The 20,789-nt window shown below is 42.8% G+C and overlaps 2 protein-coding genes across 3 annotated transcripts in view; both read left to right on the forward strand.

Moving 5' to 3' along the window:
• znf423 (zinc finger protein 423) overlaps positions 1-3,363 on the forward strand; it is a 152,440-nt gene extending 149,077 nt beyond the window's left edge. For both annotated transcript variants that reach the window (XM_084364532.1, XM_084364533.1), the window contains one exon: positions 2,372-3,363. In XM_084364532.1, the coding sequence (XP_084220658.1) occupies positions 2,372-2,401 (30 nt within the window). In that variant the 3' untranslated portion in view covers positions 2,402-3,363. The remainder of the gene's footprint in view (positions 1-2,371) is intronic.
• A 4,910-nt stretch (positions 3,364-8,273) lies between these two features.
• LOC311264469 (plasmanylethanolamine desaturase 1) overlaps positions 8,274-20,789 on the forward strand; it is a 45,074-nt gene continuing 32,558 nt past the window's right edge. The window contains exon 1 of the mRNA XM_084365351.1: positions 8,274-8,969. Coding sequence (XP_084221477.1) covers positions 8,810-8,969 — 160 coding nt within the window. The 5' untranslated portion in view covers positions 8,274-8,809. The remainder of the gene's footprint in view (positions 8,970-20,789) is intronic.

Consider the following 20,789-nt stretch of genomic DNA (forward strand, 5'->3'; position numbering starts at 1 on the left):
GCAGACAGAAAAAAAGAGAGAAAAATAGAGAGAGACAAGGGTTTTTCTATCATAATGGGGTCAGTGGCTCCCAAAGAGATCTGCTTCCTCACCGGAGAGGCCTCCACACAAACACACACGAACATACAGAAACAGACACTTATTTTTCACTGTCCCGTTGGTTATTTGCTCACCCATTTCTCTGAGACCTTCTACTGCCTGTGTCACTGAGTGAGTGTGTGTGTGCGTCGGAAATTAATACCCTTTGCTTTCCCCCGGACAGGCTAGCTTGGCCTCTAAAGCCGAGTGACAGGCACTCTCATACATGCGCTCTCTCTCTCTCTCACACACACACAACACACACACACACACACTTGCACACCAAAGGGCTCAACGAAACATGCACAGCAAGATAAGGCCCATAGAATGACAAATAAGTATTTATCAACCCCAAACCACGTATAATCCTTCACATTTCTGTCCCCATCCACCCCTCCATCTCCTCTGTTCATCCCCCAATCCCCTCCTCGTTTTTTTTTTTTGTTGCTGTTTTTTTTTCTTCTTCATTCTCCCATCCGCTGTTCTTTTTTGTCCTTTTTTTTCTTCTTTCTGTAGTGGAGCCTATCTGTGTGTGTGTGAGAGAGAGAGAGAGAGAGAGAGAGAGGGAGAGATTAATCTGAGAAAGCTGCTTTTAGTGATGGGGAAGGGTGGGGGGCGGCGTTGATTGGGAAGATCTCACTGGGAATTGTGTGTGTGTTGTGTGTCTATAAGCGGGAGTGTGTGTGTGAAAAAGAAGGATGATAGGGAGAGGTTTCAGAGGGACTGTGTGTGTGTGTGCGCGTGAGAGAGAGAGGGGTAGGGAAGGTTTCACAGGGAGAAAGCTGTACAGTCTGGGGAAAATGAGGAGAGAGGAGGAGGAAAACATCCGAGTGGAAATTTCTCTCATACACACACACACACACACAAATTCCCAGAGAAATCTTTCCAATCATCTCTCCATCTTCCACACACACACACACACACACACACACACACACACACTGTATCCCCACAGCTTTAGATGTGATGCCTGCTAAGTTCCAAACCAGCAAATCCAGATTATCATGAGTTCAGTTCCCCTTTGCAGCTGATATGGAACAGCCAGAGAGGACTGATTGTACAAGTGTGTGTGCCTGTTTGTGTGTGTGTGTGTGTGCGTGTGTGTGTGTGTGTGTGTGTGTGTGTGTGTGTGTGTGTGTGTGTGTGTGTGTGTGTGTGTGATCATGTGTGCTGAAGAAAACATTTGTTTTGCACATTTTTGTGCATTCCCCACTCCAAAAGAAGGAGCGTGTACAAGCCTGTTACCATGTATTTATCTTTCACTAAGAAAGTTCAACACTGGTGTGTTATTAATGGCGTGCGTGTGTGTGTGTGTGTGTGTGTGTGCGCGCGCAGTATACTGTATACTTGTCGATTTTCCTGTGTGCCCAACTCCGCCATTTACGCATACAAATCCGTCTCCGAATCTCACTTCCTCCTCTCTAGTTTTTACCTAGAGATCGCTGCATCCGTCTCCCTTTGTGCTCTCACTGCTGCTGTGAATTTTAATTCTGAAAAAAAAAAGGTGTTTTTTTTATTTTTTTATACATTGTGATTATGTATTGATGTGTAGTGCGCTCAAGCCTTTGGAGAGATGTGAGTGTAGGCGTCTCCGAGGTATGGAGACGGTCTCTGTAAAATATTAATCACAATATCAAAAGACACAAGGGTTTCACAGATCTGAATAAACAAATCGAGGCTCTGGGTTCCCACAGATAAGGAATAAAACAATAACAGAACAAATACTATATGATCTGTCATCATCTGGCTCCAACCAAAACCAGGTTCTGCTTTTACTGGATGACTAGTCTTATTTTTGTGTGTGCCAAAATGTGTAGAAATATGTGCATGTGTCTCACAATGTGTAACACAAGCATTTCATCTCTGTGCTAAAATGCATAGTTAGATTTAAAATGTTAAAATCTGCTCCAACATGTGAACATGTATGTGTGATTAATGTCATAAATAACACCAGACACAATGCCAAATATGTTTTCCTGTCTCTCAAAGTGTTTTGTGTGTGCAGTACTGCATCTAATAGTTAATGTTGTGGTTGTCTTGTCTGCTCCTCTTGTTTTGTCTTCCGTCTTTCTGTTCAGTTCTCTTGTTCTTCCCCTCCTTTCATCAGACTATGTATAAAGCGAGGAGGCCTTGCTGTCTGTACTGTGGGAGGCAGTTGTGTTTCTGTTCTCTTCTGTTCTTTTATTGGGTGGGGGTGCAAGTGGAAAGCACTATGCTCACGTAGCCCATTATTTCTCTCATCATGTGTTCTCACTTTTTCTCTCTATCTTTCCCTCTCCCTCTCTCCCTGCAGAACCACACACTGAGTCAGCACGCGCAGTGAGACCGAGGCCCGGCAGGATCTCTCGGCTCAGCCGGGGCCCCCGACCCGGAGCCGGCAGGGGACTCCCATCTCCACATCACAGCCAATCAAAGTGTCATTTGCTACTCACATGTAAAACTCTAACGATCGCGCCACTGGGCGCGGCTATTAGGAGCAGCGGGGGAAAGGAATATTAATGGGATATGCTATTAAATAAAGAAAGGAAAAAGTGGGTGAGAGAAACGGTAAGAGCTAGATGAAGGAAAGAGAGGAGTGAAAAAAGGTATTGTACGTGCAGTATTTTTTATTGTCCCTGCCAACGTCCCCACCAGCTTCTCCCCCCTCCCCTCCTCCTTTCCTCTCTTCCCACCCATCACTCCCCCAGGTCAGGCATTTTATTTTTTTTAACAAATAGAAAAGAAAAAAAAGCAAGAAAACACCCTTTGTTTTGGGATTTTTTTCAATAGATTGTAGTAAAAAAGCTTCACTTTCTCGTCCCCTCAGTTGCTTATTGTATTTAACTTCATAGGTGCCAATTTCTTTGATTTTTCTTTCTGCCATATGCGCTTATTTTCTTTCGTTTTCATTTTTGTACCTTTCATTTCTCGCCGTAAGTAGGTACTTGTGCTGTGTTGTGATTGTTTGTTTGCCAGTCGTAATATTCCTGAGTTTTTTTTCCCCCCAACTCTCCTTTTTATGATTATTGTTATATATTTTTTCCTTTTTGTAATTACTATGAAAAAAAGACATCAAACAAAATAAAGTGCAGAAAAACATACAGATGTTTCTTTTTTTGGATTGGGTTTTCCAGTCTCTATGGGGCCTATAATGGTTATTGTAAAAATGAATATCATCGATTTCAGTGCGTCTGGTCAATGACTGCTTTTTAAATGTGAATTAACCAGATTGCAATAATCTAGTACAGACAAAAAAGATAAAACAAATAAATAAATGACAAATAAAGAATTTCTGTGTGATGTGCATTTGTTCAAAAGACGTGAATCTGTGAGCTTGCATGTACTGAAGTGTCATAACATCTATATTATTATACATCTATCAAATTCAACTATAGTAATCCTCAAAATCCTCTCGAGGGTGATTCAGAGCTCAAAGTGATGGTCAAAATCAAGAATGAATGTTCAGTTCATATTTTAAAGGGTTTTAATACATCGCACACTTCATTTATAAAGTCAGTTCAGAGAGCTTCACACAATGTGTACAAACATTCAAATATTTTCTAGCCATGCTGTGGGGGGTCATACGATGACAAATGGGAGAGGAAAGAAGTGAAAAACATATTTCTGCTACATTTATTTATTTGCTTTTTTTCTAATCTGCTCATTTTCTTCAGACTTCTGGAAACATATTCAAATTATATAATCAGCCAAGAGAAAAATTCCTCAGTAAATGACTTGAGGCATAAAACCTCCAAGTAATGACACTTACGCAGCTAACCTGACAGGAGCATTGTTGAATGTATGATTGCAGGTATGTCATCACGTTGGCATCTTCCTACTCTGATTTTTAGCCTGGCTGACTAAGAGCAATGGAGGTGCTCTTTGAATCGCTCTCGTCAGTGTAAAGCCTTCTGTACATCTACATGATTAAGGACCTGTAAGCAATACTACCTCAGCAAGTAGGACTAACACATCTCCCTCCAACTCACTCCAAGCTGCGCTGGAGTAAGGAAAACTGGTGTCCAAGAGAATCGCAGATTATCTGGTAAACTGTAGCTGTAACTGTAATTTTTGTGGAAACAATTACTGTGGAGGTGACCCTTTAAAACACAGGATTTAGTAACTGGTTCAAGGTTAATGTGAAGAATACAGTAATGTTACAGGCAATTCTGCAATTCTTCTGTCTGCGCTGCCACAAAACAGGACAGACTGTGTCAGTGTTCTGTCAGCCCGTGCACTGTCATTATACCCAGGGACTTCATTCACAAGGTAACTGTGGGGCTGATCACACTTTGCAACAATCATCTCAGAATGCGTCCACCAGAGAAAGAGACACATGGCGCTTGTTGGAATTTTTTTGTACAGTGTGTGTGTCTTCACTTTGACAACCGATCCTGCAAATAACTTTGATTTAAATGATATCATATTTCTTTAATATATATTAGTAATTGCATTTAGATAAAAAAAAAAAACAAGATAAAATCAAAGCTTAGTAAAATGGTCTATTTAGATTTTCTCACCTACAAATAATGCAGAGGCTGTAAATGTTTTCAAGAAGATAAATGAGATTGGTCTCTGTCAAAGTGAAGCATGTTGCATGTACAGTGTGGAAGTAAGATGTCCAGAATCCTCCGCAGCACTGCCTTGATCTACCATCAGTTCTGCAAATTGTTACGCCCCAGCTAACAACCGGCTAATTACACATCAAACAGACGCAGAGCATTACAAACATCCCATTAAAGATGTGCCACCTGATGAATGTAAAGGTTTAGTGGATCAAACAGATGTTCAGCACTGGTATGAATGAGCAACGACACTCAGCAGCACAGTCACAGGGTTATAGAGGATGATGGCTGCACAGAGCTGCAGTCATCACATACAAGGAATTTGTAGTAACTTAACAATAAATAAAGTAAAATACATAACGTGTGAGACAAGAAACAAATGTAAGACAGTATCATGTATAATACAAACATTCACAGTCTGAAGGTTAAAGAATATGTGCAAAGTACTGATATAACAGCCAAAAGTTGTGTATTAATATAGCACATTGAGTCAGGTGTGGAGACTTCTTGTTCATGTGCTAGTGAGGGGAACCTGGCCTCGCTGATTAGGCGAGCTGCATAGAAACCGTTCTTCTGGTGTGAGGTTTTGGTCCATCATTGTCTTTGGCAGGTTAAACTTCCTCAGCTGCCGCAGGACGTACATCCTCTGTGGGGCTTTGTTGGTGAAAGAGTTGATGTTCAGCTCCCACTCGTGCTCTTGTGTGATGATGGGGCCCAGGAAAGCTGAAGGACTCCACAATGTCAACCAAGGAGACACACAGGGTGATGGGGGTGGGCTGAAATCCACAACTGCCTCCACTGTCTTCAGTTCTGCCAGCACCAGGTCGCCAGATGGTCAGCCTTCCTTCTGTATCCCCACCAGGAATGAGCCCAATGAGGGCGGTGTCATCCACTGACCTCAGGAGCTTGACCAGCTGATGGTGAACAGGGAGAAGGGCAGAGGGGAACCAGGGCTGAAGATCCAATACTAATAACCTTTTCATTCATAATTTCTACAGTCTACAGCCACGCTAGCGGCTCATGTTGATGTTTAAAAGGTGTAATGTATGCGATCTTAATATAGTAAGTCATCTTGCTAACATTTGCTAATTGGCACAAAGTACAGTTGAGTATTGGACAATTGGAAAATTGGATGAATATACTGTCAGTTCATACAATAAAGGTTTGGTGGTCATCTCATAGGAAACATACACAACCCATTTTCACCAGTATGTAGGAATTTATCAGCCCCTAGTGAAAAGGTTATTCTCTCCATCCTTTGAGCAGCAGTAACAATATCAATCCAGTCAGTCTCTGCTGGAGGTTCGGCCTGTAAGCCTTTTTCGTGTTACCGCTTTCTTGTCGGCAGCTAATAATATTTATAATAGGTATTTGTCCTGCACCAATAAATAAGATGCAATGTCTCTAAAAGAAATTGTGGTAAAAGTGCAGTCAGTTCTGTCACCAAAGATGTTCTGTATCGGTTGTGATGCTTCCTTCCAATATGACCGCATGGCTGGGCAGCCCCCTGTACCAACTGTTAAGTAAATAAAAGATATTTCTCAGCATCAAAGGTGCGACATGCTGGTGGCACAACAAGAGTAAAAGCCAGATGATCACCGACACTATTGATGTCGGGTCAGCATTTCTGCCAGTCCAGTCCTGGTAGATGTTCACATATTTCACTGGATGAGTGAAACCTTTGGGTGTGTTAAAGGAAAAGTCAAGGAATGACTTAAGTTTTTAGGAAAATATCACTTAAGATAAAAATATATGTTAAGGCGAGGCCCGCAATACCACAAATAGGATAATAAAGATGGAGGTGTGTACTTAAAACAAGAAAAATGTCGAACTTAAATGTCCTTGCCAGCCCATCGCTGATCATTTATTATGCATTTTGAAAGTCTGCAAAAAGTTGAGGAAGTTTACAAACTCAGGATCTGATTCAGTGCTCAGACTGCAGCTGGAGTCACTCTCAAGCTGGGCTGCCTTTTCACTTTGGACCTGCTTCTAACTACAGATTATATAACATAAAAACACCACAAAAACAAATGATCGTCTCCATTTTAGACGTACAGCAAGATTGAAAGTTTAGTTATGCAATGTGCGCTCCACTGGCTGTGGTTTTTATGACTCACCACGAGACTGACAGACTTATTTAGATGTATATTTTTGTGCAGTGTGCAGCCCTCTGTGTGTGTGTGTGTGTGTGTGTGTGTGTGTGTCTGGGCAGTTTCTGCAGCTGCTGAGAGCCTCCCTGCCAGAAGGTTGTTGCTTGACAGTAAAGCTTAAACTCTGTGGGCTCACGTATAGTAGGTCTTGTGTATAAATCAACTGGTTTCAAAGTTTTCTGCAGAGAACACTGCACAACATTCTGCATGACTGACCCCCAGCACCCGTCTTTAGGGTCAAACAATACAATGAAATTAAACTGTTTTGTCTTTACATTGGGAAACGATTGACTTAAGTTATACATTTAATTATCCACAATATAACAGAGTTCTTCATCCGTATGTTTTTCGTGCGGCTTCTTCTCCTTCAAATTTTGAGCTACAGAAACCATTCAACTATCAAAATGAGGACATTATGGCTTCTACTTTTCTATCTATTATACTTTTGGAAACATTCAGCTTTTACGTTTTCTCAGTTTTTCCACATTTCTCTCTCAATGACAGCGATCTCCAGCCTGACCCAGGGATTCCACTGGCTGCATGTACATTGAGGAACGGCTCCGCTACGTGTTTGCTCCGTGCTTCGTCGTCCGTCAGCGCCCACCAGCTGCGTTTGAGTGCAGCACGGCGCATCGCTGCCGGACAGCTGGAGTGGCGAGACCGAGGAGTTCCCACGATAAATACAGGATCACGCACGACTGCAGCTATACATATGAATTATAACCACAATAAAAACAGACAAAAGGTTAGTGTTCCCAACCGAGGATTAGAAGAAGTGCTTGGATTTGTCTCTTTTTTGAGATTTTTGTGGTGGCGTCAACACGGACTGTTTTATAATGAAAATTAACCGTATGTTATGTTGTTTCTTCCATGTCTGACTTCTTGTCTGCTCTGTGCTGAATTTGGCTGAATTGATGCGCCGTGATCCGGCATCCGGCAGAAATAGAAGCCTTGCGTATCTGCTACGGAAGAGTCCAGACTGCCGGAGCTGTAATGGAGTAGATACGCAACGCAGCGGAGCCAGTGGAAGTGCACACAGAGACTAGAGTGAAACCTATCAGCTCCGCTGCCGTGGCGGCTCGGAGATGGACTGGACAGGGATCTGGTGGAATTTAGGGGTTAGACTGATCGTCCAATCATGTTGTTCCTCTGTTCTGATTGGTGTACTGATGTTAAGCTCTTTATAGTGAGTTTAATATTTACAATATTAATTAGTTAAATAATAGAACCTCAGAAATATTTATTTTCTCCATAACTGAATAAACAAGCTGTTCTCAGAGGAAAATAAGGTCCCAGAACTCTGTTTGAAGCTAGAAAGGTGGCAGGGTCCGCCACATATAAACAAAGTTAAACAGTATGAAGCTGTGTTGTCCTTTAAGGTCATTTGTTTATACAGTTTATTCACTCATGAAAACAAACACAGTTTGTTTATTGAGTTTGTTTAAGCTTAAAAATCAGCCAGTGACGATCTGATCTTTCTCTTCCCCAAAACTACATAGTGCTCCTTTAAGTTACACGCTTAACTTTTCCACTATACAACAGGATCTGGCTTCTCAAAGACAGTGTAGGCTCGTTTCTTCTCATTCATTATGACTTTGACCACGCTGTCTCTGTGGCTGAACACAGCAGGTGCCACCTCCACTTGCGATCAGAGCTGTAACATGCAGACGCTCCCTGACGCTGACGTGACAGCTGAGCTGGACGCAGACACAAAGTTAGTTAAAGTGAAGCAGTCCCGCCGCGCAGAGACACAACTGTGGCCTGTACAGCAAGACGTCTCGCTGTGTTGTAAACTAACAGCGGTTTGATGAGCGGAGCTGCGGCGGATGGAGCGTGTGAAGTAGGTCTGTGTGTCAGCGCAGCTCCGTGTATTTCCGGGTGGCACGAGTCTCCTCCGGTACATCCAGCTAGCATCAGTCGGCTGAGCCTCCCTCCTCCGTCCAGCCACACACCACACCGACCCGTTATTGACCGAGACACATCTATAATTGATGTCTCATAGCTGAAAGCCAAAGCGGGGGGCAGCGGGCAGGAGTTATGGCGGCGTCGCTTCTCTCCGAGACCGACATCAGGCACCGGTCCATGGCGGAGGAGGATCCGAACGGGAATGAGCACGGGGCGGCCGCACGCAGCGCGGCGCCTCGCTGGGGACCGCAGCACGCCGGGGCCCGACAGCTGGCGCGGCTCTACTCTCCCGGTGAGGACGTGTTTATTGTCGCTGTCTGTGTCATTGTTGTCACTCGCTGTGTCGTACGCGGAGCTGAGAGGGAGGCTGGATGGTAACAGAGGAGGCCTGCAGCCACAGTGTGACATGAGTGGTGATGGACGCAGGGATGATGATCATAAGGAGGAGGATGGTGATGATGATGATGGAGACACCCCTGTTTACACTGCTGCTGGCTATAGGCTCACTTAGCAGTGATATGTCATTTATGACGAATCAGTGAAAGGCATGTGCAGTCCTTGTTGTGGAGACTAGACAGTCTGTGATGTGCTGTGAGTTGCAGCTCTGCACAGTGTGGAGGCCTGTCTGCTGCTCTGAGGAGCACAGCACAGAGTCAGTATAGGTGTAACTTCTATATGGGATTAACTTAAGTGGGCCTAAACTGCAGCCTAGACCTGTGTTAGGGTTCATCCTGAGGCCGGCACACATGACCCACCTAGAAACACTACTACATTAGTGCAATGTTCAGGATCTGTGTGTGACTTCACACTGACTGAGTGTTTGTATCAGGGGTAAACCGATTATAGGTCCGATATTCAGCTTTTTCCGATAATCAATATCTGTGATTTTTCTGTGATTGCCGATTTAATAAACACATTTAAAAGTGTGCTACTTTGGCTCTGATGCAGCATCCTCTCACACGATGTCCCGCCCACGACACTATCTGATTGGTAACACGTCACAATTAACAGCCTACGAACAATAAAATAACCTGGATCTGCAAAGTAACTAGTAACTAAATTTATCAGATAAATGTGGCAGCGAGGAAGTATAAAGTAGAAGAAACCATCACAAACTTTAGCTGCATGTTATCTCCATCTTTCTCACCCAGTTTCCTGTCCTCTAAATCTAATAAATGTACAACATGCTCAAAATGTCCACTTTAAGGATGCTTTAATCTGTAATCGAGCACTTTTACTTTTCTTTATGTCTGTCTTTGTCCAAATTTGTCTAGATTTAACAGTTTAACAGTTGTTGTTATTAAAGGATAAATTCCCCCCCAATGAAACTTCAGTCATCATCCACTCACCTCCATGGCGATGCAAAGTTGGGTGAAGTTTCGTAGTCCACAAAACATTTCTGGAGCTTCACAGCGAAACAGTGTTGCAGCGTTCTCCTAAACAACCGAAGCTGATGGAGACCTTAATATAAAAATAAATATTTAACAGCAGCAGAAAATATTAACTTAAAGGTACAATACGTAAAACAAATAGGGGGCTGCATCAGCTAGTTAGCTCAGTTAGCGAGTGGAGTGTTTCCGTTTACACTGCTAGCACAAGAGCTTTGGACCATAGCTAGTTAGCATGCTAATTTCAGCAGATATCTCTACATAAATATCATAATGTCAAAACTGGTACTTATTCACACTCTGTTGGTAATTTGAGTTAATTTCTGAACCTTTTCAATCAAAGTTCTTACGTATTGCCCCTTTAAGTGTAGTTGCTGCATTTTTGTTTTTAGGGCTTGGAGACAAAATGTTTTTGACAGGAGGCCTGTGTTAAATTTAGGTCTGCAGAAGCTTGTAAAGCGTGAGCAATTTCTAGGCATGGACATTTTGACGTTACATGCTATTGAGTTGCATCGTGGGAAATGTAGGATTAAGAGTGTTTGGAGCGTGACCCCTACTAGGGACAAAAAGTCCGGATATCTCAGCCGTTGGTGCATCGATTATGATGAAGCTTATTTGACTATGTGTCTCACAAGTCTCCTGACCTTATGAAAGTGCAACTATGAATTCCTGCAATTTAAAAACAGATTGGGTCTTAAAGGTCAACTCCTGTCAAAGGTCCACATGTGTCAAATGTCCTGAGCATTTACAGTCAGATACCGCAGGTAAAGGCCTTTCTCCCACAGGATTAATGAGAAACTTTCTCAGATGCTAGTGAAGTTGTTGCCTTCAGCTTGGACAGATGTTTAGTCCTCAGACAAAATCAATGTCTGTGACACAGTCCACAGCAGCGATGCTCAAATCCGGTCCTCGGGGTCCAGAGTGCTGCTTCTTTTCTTTTTTCCCTGCTAGTTTAAATTCACCTGGCGTCTCAGTCGAAATAAGTCTCTGATTAGGCGTCTAGAATGAAAACTGCCTGGTAGAATAAAAAATAAGCAGCAGTCTGGACCCCGGAGGCGAAATTTTGTGGCCACTGGTGCGCAAGCTACAAATGCTTTAATAAAATGACAGTGGCTGTTATTGTCTGCAGAATTGCCTGCATGCCTCCATCACAGCAAAGTGTTGCGTCTGTGTCATGACCCTGAGGCCTTGTGTAATTGCGTGCATTGTGGTTTTAGGAAAATACTCTCTGGAAGCTACGTTTGTTTAACATCAGCCACACTCTGTGTGTGTTTGTTGTCTTTTTGTCCAAATTTACTCTCGACTTTTCTCTGTAATCGGGCTCCTTTACCTGCTCGATATTCAAATGTGGGCCCAGAGTAGTGAGGGGGAAAGAAAAATGTAACTAACTGGACAAATTGAGCAGTTTTTTTCATTGTGTACATTGATTCCAGCGCAGCGATGGAAAGCACACTGCGCCTCAGACCTCAGCTAAGAAAACCTGTCTCACCAGTTGTGCATCAAGCTGGACTGTGCCGCGTTTTGCCCGACCATCTGCCCCGCTTCTCACTTCGCTGAGCATTTTAATTGCCTCTGGTCGGACCACGTTAGACACTTGTTAACACTCCCTAAAATAGGACTGATGATCAGGGAAGAGAAAGGTTTGCGCCACTACAACCACATTATTGTAAAGTTCACATGAGGGTACAACATGTGTCACTAGGTTGGCACTTGATCCAAAGCCCTCACAGCGCTATGAGTGTGTTCATGCTCGCAAAGCACTGACCCCAGCCAGCACTGCCTGCCTCGACTCACTGAGCTGGAAAGGAACTTCTGACCCGACTGGTGACTTCAGACTTTTTCAAAAACTTTATTCGCATTTAACCTCGGTGTGCGTGCGACGCCGTCACACAACAAACCATTCACTTCAGCGGAAGCTGGTGAGACCTGTCGTCCTATTTTTAGACACTGTGACTAAAGGAGTCACCTTCGCCATTAGCGGAATTGGTTTATTCAGTGCCATCACATTAGAGAGATAAGCATCTCCACTCTGGCATTTGGTTTGTTCTACTGCCAAGCAACGCAAACATTACATATTCATGCAAACAGAGACGAGACAGGCTTGCATACGTGCAGGCACACACATCCACACGATTGATTAATTAGTTTAATTAAAGTTGGATACGGGCTGATGACAGGGAGCGAGAGACATGTTGGACCAGGAACAACAGGTTTTTATTTGTTTTGTTAAGTGCTTTCTTTTATTCATGGATCACAGCAGTGATAACAGCAGCAACTAATCAGCATTATTAATAACTGTATCAGAGATGTAAACATTTTAACAACTGGCTCATTGATTTGGAAGCAATTTACAACGTTGGAATCCATAACTCATCTACCTAATCCAACTGCGACAAGAAATTGAAAAATGAATGAACAATGTATGAACAGTGCGTTAAAGCGGCACTCATTGATTTGTTGGCCACTATGGCAACAAGTCAGCATACAATTTAAGATGTACAAGCAGCTCCTAAGTTTCTATTGAGGATTTCGAGTGAAGCTTTCGATGTCTGTGGCCATATTTTATCACATCACACACAATAAAATGAATCCGACATAATCCTCAATTCGAGTAAAGTGATTGAATGGAGCGCCGAGTGAATGAGAACACGGAAATATGGGGTTTAAAGATGTTATTTCTGCATTAAAATGTCTAAAAAGACGAGACCTTTGTTACATATCGTTGAGTTGTGTTCTTACTTCGTCACATATATTTCCAACATTGTTCAAACCCAGAGAAATCCTAACTTTATTCACGGTAATGAGGCGTTTCATTTGGTCGCCTGTTGTAACTTCTAGGAAAGAGTCAGAGACAGGAAGGAAGTCGGCAAACATGACGTGAATAAAACTTCAAAACATTACTCAATCTTCTTGGTTGGGTGGAGGCACTTACATTATTTGGTTAGGTTTAGGCATTCTGTGCTTTTAAACTGAATGAATAGAAAAAACCCACTGTGGAGCATTCGAGTGTCAACATAATGAATGACACCTTGAAGCTTTTAACTACGGTGCAAAAATATCCAGCTCAGCTGCTTAATTCTTCAATATGTTCCAGACTAGTTGTTAGCTTTGTCTTTTTGCCTTTTAGCGCCTGGCTTGTAGGATAATGAGGACTTTTTTGGCTGTAAACAGCTGCCTGCTGGATAAAAGGTTGATGAGAGTGGTGAGAGTGGAGCATAATTGTAAATCTTAAATTAAAACATACAGCGCTACACTTTGGTGATCTAAACACACATTTCTACACAAATAATCAACTAATTATTATCATTATTATTATTATTGTTTTGTACAAGATGAGGATGAAGAGCAGGGAGGGCTTGCTGGACCACACTCATGGTGAACTCACTGGATGAGGAGGATGCCGGTGACAGCCCGGGTCATGTTTGCCCTGCCAGCCTGTTGTTGTTGAGTGTAGTGCTGATTGATGGTTAAGAGGATCACACATGCATTTGGGGTCCCGACACTTTATCCTCTCTCACTTAGCGGCCGAAGAGCTTAGTTAGCAGACCGACTCTGGGTAAAAATAACCCGGACGAGGCTGCGAGGAGCATTCTGACGCAACGCTCACCCTGCTGCTCAACTCCCAACTGCATCATTGAACCTGGAAAAAATATGTTCAACTGCGAAATAGTGTAACATGTTTGTTAGACTAAAACTGACAACAGACTTTACAGGCTTGCCTGTGAAAAGATGAAGTGGAATTCATTCCGAGTAAAGAAAATGTTAAGTGTGAGCACATGTAACGTCTGGGACACAGGCGTGAGCAGCGTGTGCGTCCCAGAACCATTTGCTTTTCATTTCGGGGCCCATGTCAGCAGGTTACAGTAGCTGCACAGCTGTGTGTGAGCAGCGCGGCTAACGCACGTCTCACACACGGCTCACACACGGCTGCAGCGGCGTTTCATCTGGAGGTTCAGCGTGCTTTTTCGCCAGCCTTTTTTACGCGTCACTTGTCAAAAATCGACAGGAATGATTCGTAGATAGTCATAGCGACATCATTCCAGCATTTCAGTGCCTACATCTGTCAGATATGTCACAGGCATGAACAATTTTAACATCATGTGAAAGGCAGGGTTTTTCAGTTGACCTCTCTACCACTCTCTTTGAATAAAATCATGCCATCAGTATTATTGGTCATTATTAAAGACAAACTCCGTCTAGAAAGACGAGGCTGGCAGTAGCAGCGCTGCACCAGAAACAGTGGACACCCTCGTCATCACCCACAGGTAGAGGTAGGCAGAGCGTCCCCGGCTTAAGACAAGTTTTTAATCAATTGTTGAGGGTGTAACAAGTGTTCAGTGACTCATGATCCTGTAACATTCATTTCACATTGGGCTTTCATGAAGAGAAAAAGACGTAAAAAGAAGCAGTGGTAATAGAACCCAGCTGACGCTTGTTTCGATATTTGATCATTTGAAAACACGGGGGTTGGCTGTTTGTTCTGATACCATTATCGGAAATGTCCCCGCCACTTCCCAGCAACGTCCTGTGCAACTGTATGAAACTTTGATCCATTTATTTTTTTACTGCACAAGTAGCCAATATACATAAATGGGGATATCTGATGGATGATATTCGTGTTCTCCTTCAGTTTTGACTGACTGTTGAACCAGAAAAGACATTTCATGGCATTCATTCTCTTTATGTAAAGCATGGATGATGATTGAATGATTGTGAGTCTCCCTCAGCTGAAAAACAGGTCGAACCCTTTCCGTCCGTCCTGCGCACATAGTTCAGTAGAATTCATTCAAATCACACGCAGCCATCGACTGTCAGGTGGATTAATAAATATGTTGAATGAATTTAATTTAGAAAAAAAAAAAAAAAATTCTAATGAAGGAAATTGTGCAACATTGCAGCATGGCACAGTTTTTTTTTAAATAAATTATAGCTACTGTATTAACAATCAATGAATTTAAAAAAAGTTACATAAGAATAAAATGTCAGTGTTTAATATTGAATCTTTATTCAGTTTTTTCCAATCATTTAAATAGTGCCAACTGAGAAAACCGTGGAGCTGGTGGTGCTACACTGGTGAATCGTCAATAAGAGCTTATTTTCAGTGCGTTTTGTTCTGCTCCGTGTATGAAGGACGGTGGCAGCTGCCAACTACAATACAAGTCAAATGTCATATGTGATCAACTTTTTCCAGTGCACCGTAACAACCGTGCATCCCGGCAGGGGGACACGCTGCTTTTTGATTGAGATTAGGCCCAGGAGGTTTGCTGGCTGTAATCATAGAGAAGAACATGAACAACTGTGTGTACATTTCTGCACTTTTACCAGGTGAATCTCACAATGACTTATAAGTTTTCCCTCATTCCGGCCCAATGGGCACAGCAGGCTGCAAGTGGAAGAAATGCTCAGTGACGCTAACAATGCAGCCGAGCCATTTCATGATAACTTAAAAGCAAAAATGTTTCCCACATGCTGACAAGTGTCTGTTAAAGAAAAATAAACAGCCCAAATTCAAAATGTCAAAGTGTCCATTTAAGGCAGCGCCACGCTGCGATGTGCTTAGTTGTTTGGGTCCGGTTCAGCACTGGTAGGTGGTAAATCTAAATAGCAGTTTGGCTTGTTAGACTTTGGAGAAGTTAGATGAGGCGTTGGCGATGCTCCATAGAGCCAAACATGGGCTCATTACGGCAAAGCTAGGACGGACAAACAGCTGGATGCTTCTCCCTCTCCCTCTGTTTCTGCGTCTCTCCATTTCTCTCACCAGCTCTCTATTCATCCCCTCGTCTCTCTTTGGTCCTCCCATATGTCTGAAGTGTCACGGTCTGCTGACTTCCTCTCCTCTCCTCTCCTCTCCTCTTTCCGCTTCCTGCGTTTTGCAAGACGTCTAAGTCTAGTCACGAGAGCAGCATGTATGTTTGTGTCCGTCTGTTAGAATGTACATTTACTTATGTGTCTGTGTGAAGGCTCTAGGGTGTCTCTGTGTGTGTGATCTGCAGTTACCCTGGAGGATCTGTCGTCAGCGCCTGTAAGTGATCTAAAGAGTGATACTGATCTTCAGCCTCGTTCAGCTCGTCTCACTCTGACTGCTCACATGTCGACCTGCTCCCATTAAACACACATAAAGACGTCTGCAGCACAGGAGCTTCTCTGGAAGCTCTCCGTTGGGCGTACGCATGATGATTTAACGTCTTTGATTGAAGTCGACCAGCTGTGGCAAACCCATGTCAACAATGTTCACTGAAGATATCTTATTTTGTGATTTCCCAATCACGGGAGCTTAAAGTAATAATCTCGAAGATCGTCATGTAAATAAATATCTGTCAAGTCACTATCTATCACTGAATGAGGTAACACAATGATGATTGGGTCTATGGCCCACTGATGAAAGCCCTTGCATTTGCTGTAATACCAAAGATATACACTGGCAGTCGGTGGCGACTTTCCCGGAAAATATCACAAGCGGCTCACAGTTAGTGACGTGTTCACCCAGCAGTGGCTGGCTGGAAAAGACAACAGCGGACGCTGAAACTTTTTCAAAAAAAAGGTGCAAGTGGCTCTCATGTGGTGTTGTTATGGAGGCGCTGCAAAGCTGCTAACTGCCAACTGACTGATGTCACACAGGCGTCACTGGATCCCTGGGAAGCAGTGAGGGACAAAAATACACCTGCAGTTGCTGCTTCCGGAAATCTTTGAGATTACCACTTTAACTACTCTACAAGTTTCTGATTACGTTCTGGTTAAGATTCAATTTACAGTAAATTTATGACAATGAAAAGCAGCAAACCCTTTTATCTCATTAAGTTAGTTGGCTCATCTTGGCTACTTAAGAAAAAATACATTTCAAGCATTAATTAAACACTAAGGAATGCCTGGTTGTCAGGGGCAAGTACAATGCCGTGTCAGGCTAGTAAACCTAGCAGCTCACTTGGGAAAAGTAGTTCAAAAGAATTAAACTCATTGTTTTTCTGGAGCTCAGCTCTGTAGAGAGTACCCAGTACCAATACAATGGCAGAAGGTAAAGACATTTACAAAATTCAAACACAAGCAAACATTTTGATAATCCTGGAAACGGGAGTGAACATTTTCAATATACAAGAATGTCTGTTGTGTCGCATCTATGACACACTGTGGCCATGTTCAGATTCATTTACTTAAAACTTGTGGTTGACATCATGACTTTTTGTCTTAGGCAGGGCAGTGCTCCTCATCACATAATACCAACACTTTAACCTTTTTTGTGTCATTTTCTTAATTTGATTACTGGACTGAACAAGAAGGCTTTTTCATCCAAGCTAAGACAGGTGACAGACACGCAGACGTCAGCTTATTCTAACCTGGGCAATGCAGGGACTGAGCTAGATCAACAGGATGATGTTAAAGTACTTTTACAATACCCATACTGCAATATATATACGTCAGTCAGTCAATTTCAGCTGAATTTGGCTGAACTTTTTTCAATTTTTATTCTACCAGAGCTGAGAGTACAAAAATCTTTTTTTCCCATAGGCCATGGCCCTGTTACCATAACAACAGAAGCAGGGAGAGGTCGTTGAGGTAGGTCGAATTTAAACGGGGATAAAGGTAGCATCATGCACTGTGCTGTCCAGAAATATTATGCTATCATTTCCAAAAGTCAAAGCCTTTTCAGTCCAATCACCCCTAAACTGTATCCATATATGACAAACAGTACATCAGGCCACAGACATCAGGCCACAGACATCAGGCCACAGACATGAGGCCACAGACATCAGGCCACAGACATCAGGCCACAGACATGAGGCCACAGACATGAGGCCACAGACATCAGGCCACAGACATCAGGCCACAGGCATCAGGCCACAAACATCAGGCCACAGACATCAGGCCACAGACATCAGGCCACAGACATCAGGCCACAGGAGCGAGTTGATGTGCAGAATGAATGTCTCCCCTCACAGGGACGTCTGTGTGCTGCTGTGACACGTTTCAACCCTCAAATCTGACTGACCTGAATTTGTCTGTTGAAGTCATGCTGCTGTGATAACACGCACTTCTCACATGTGACAGTTGACCCACACACACACACATGCACTCACTCTGTCTCGCACACACACACACACCATCAACTTGAACTTCTGACCTCAGGGTGATGAAGGTCAGAGGTCAGAATCCATTTGAGGATGTGTGTTAAGCCCTCAGAGTCACATGTGCTGTACTTGGGTTTGACCTTTGTGTGTGTTCCTGTGACCTCAGTGTGTGTCAGACCAGTGTGGACCTCAAAGTACTACTGCAGAGTCAGCAGGATTTGTTACTGTATACCTTAGTCTCTTAGTGTGTGTGTCTTTTTCTCACACTTTCATATTTCCAGTTTCCAGTGTGTAATCATTGGAATTAATCAAAAAGAACAAAAATAGCACATGTGTTTGTGTCAGTATTAGGAATAATAATCATTACATGTAATGTACGGGTGAATATATAGTTTTAGCACTTTCATTTAGCAGTTTGCACCACTTTGGTGTCATTTAATGGAACCTGATTATACAAACCCTTTCCAAAAAATTTGAATATCATGGAAAAGTTTATTTATTTCCATAATTCCATTCAAAAAGTTAAACTTTCATAAATTATAGATTCAGAGCCCACAATTTAAACGATTTCAAGTATTTATTTGTTATTTGTACATAATTTGGGCTTCCAGCTCATAAAACCCACGAAAAACAGGAATTCAAAAAATTTGAATACTGTGAAGAAATCACCATTTACTTCTCAGTTTTTGCAGGAAAAAAAAGAAAGATATTAGGATCACATCAAATCAATCAAAATATGGTACTTTCAAAACGATATGTCAATCTTCAATACTTGGTTGGGAATCCCTTTGCCTTAATCACTGCCTTGATGCGCCGTGGCATTGAGGCAATCAGCCTGTGGCATTGCCTGGGAGTTATGGAAGCCCAGATTTCCTTGATGCTTGCTGTCAGCTCTTCTTTGTTTTTGGGTCTGGTGCCCCTCATTTTCCTCTTGATAATACCCCATAGATTCTCAATGGGGTTTAGGTCTGGCGAGTTGGCTGGCCAGTCAAGCACTGTGATGGCATGGGCATCAAACCAGGTTTTGGTGCTTCTGGCGGTATGGGCAGGGGCCAGGTCCTGCTGGAAGATGAAATCTGCATCTCCATACAGATCCTCAGCAGAAGGAATCATGAAGTCCTCTAAAACATTAGGGTAGACTGTTGCTGTGACCTTGGATTTAATAAAGCAGAGTTTACCAACACCTGCACCGGACATTGCACCCCAAATCATGACTGACTGTGGATATTTCACACTGGGCCTCAAGCAGCTTGGGTTCTGTTCCTCACCCGTCTTCCTCCAAACCCTTGGACCTTGATTCTCGAATGAAAGGCACACTTTACTTTCATCGGAAAAGAGGACCTTGGACCACTGGCCAACAGTCCAGTCCTTCTTCTCCTTGGCCCAGTTGAGACACTTCCTACGTTGGCTCAGGCTCAGAAGTGGCTTGACCCGAGGAACCCGACAGTTGTAGCCCATCTCCCGGATGCATCTGAATGTGGTGGTTTTTGAAGCTGTGACTCCCGCCTCATTCCACTCTTTCTTGATCTCTGCCAGATTCTTGAATCTTCTCTGTTTGATAATCGGCTGAAGCCCACGGTCATCTCTTCTGCTGGTGCATCTTCTCCTGCCACATTTTGCCCTTCCACTAGACTTTCCATTGATATGCTTGGACACAGCACTCTGTGAACAGCCAGCCTCCTTAGCTATGAACTTTTCTGGCTTACCCATCCTATGGATGGTATCAATGATGGTCTTCTGGCCAGTTGTCAAGTCTGCAGTCTTCCCCATATTGAACCGAACTGAGACAATTGAACCAAAGTGAAGCAATTTAATGACACCTGGGGAAACCTGTGCAGGTGCTTTGAGTTTAGTAGATGATTAGTGTGTGACACTCAGTTTAAAACATTCATGCCCTGCAAAATTTGGGCTGATTTCTTCACAGTATTCAAATTTTTTGAATTCCTGTTTTCGTGGGTTTTATGAGCTGGAAGCCCAAATTATGTACAAATAAACAAATAAATACTTGAACTTGTTTAAATTGTGGGCCCTGAATCTATAATCTATGAAAGTTTAACTTTTTGAATGGAATTATGGAAATAAATAAACTTTTCCATGATATTCTAATTTTTTGGAAAGGGTCCGTATACTAATGTATAAATAATAAGTGGTAACACTTATACCACATATACCAATGCCTTAAATCAGTTTGTCCAAATAGAAAACGTAACCCTTAGAAAACATTTCCTCAAGACTTTTCACAACTCGCATTGCTCAGTGGCTTCAATTAAATCATTGACAATGTTAATATGTTAATGATATCACAGACTTACTTTGGGCTTGACTTCTTGCTGGTTTGTGTTCCTGCAGTAGAACACTGAAGAACCAAGAAGATTGTTGGAATTTCAAGCCAAAAACGCTATTCGATGATTATTGGGTTATTCACAGATCTGCTGGTAGCATATAGCAGTACAGGCTTACACTGACCTCATGTGGAAAAGGCCGTGTTACACTCATTTACCAAAGGCCTACCCAGGCCTGTAATAACGCAATGCCTGGTAGTGTCGTGTTGTTTCCAGACGGCCATAAAAACAAGCGGAAAAAAACTATAGTCACACGAACTATTCAAATACTCTTATTTAACGATTATCGAGTATAGGAAAAGTGTGACCCATCTGTTGA

The sequence above is a fragment of the Pagrus pagrus genome (assembly GCF_965226575.1).
Source record: "Pagrus pagrus genome assembly, chromosome: 10".
NCBI classification, from domain to species: domain Eukaryota; kingdom Metazoa; phylum Chordata; class Actinopteri; order Spariformes; family Sparidae; genus Pagrus; species Pagrus pagrus.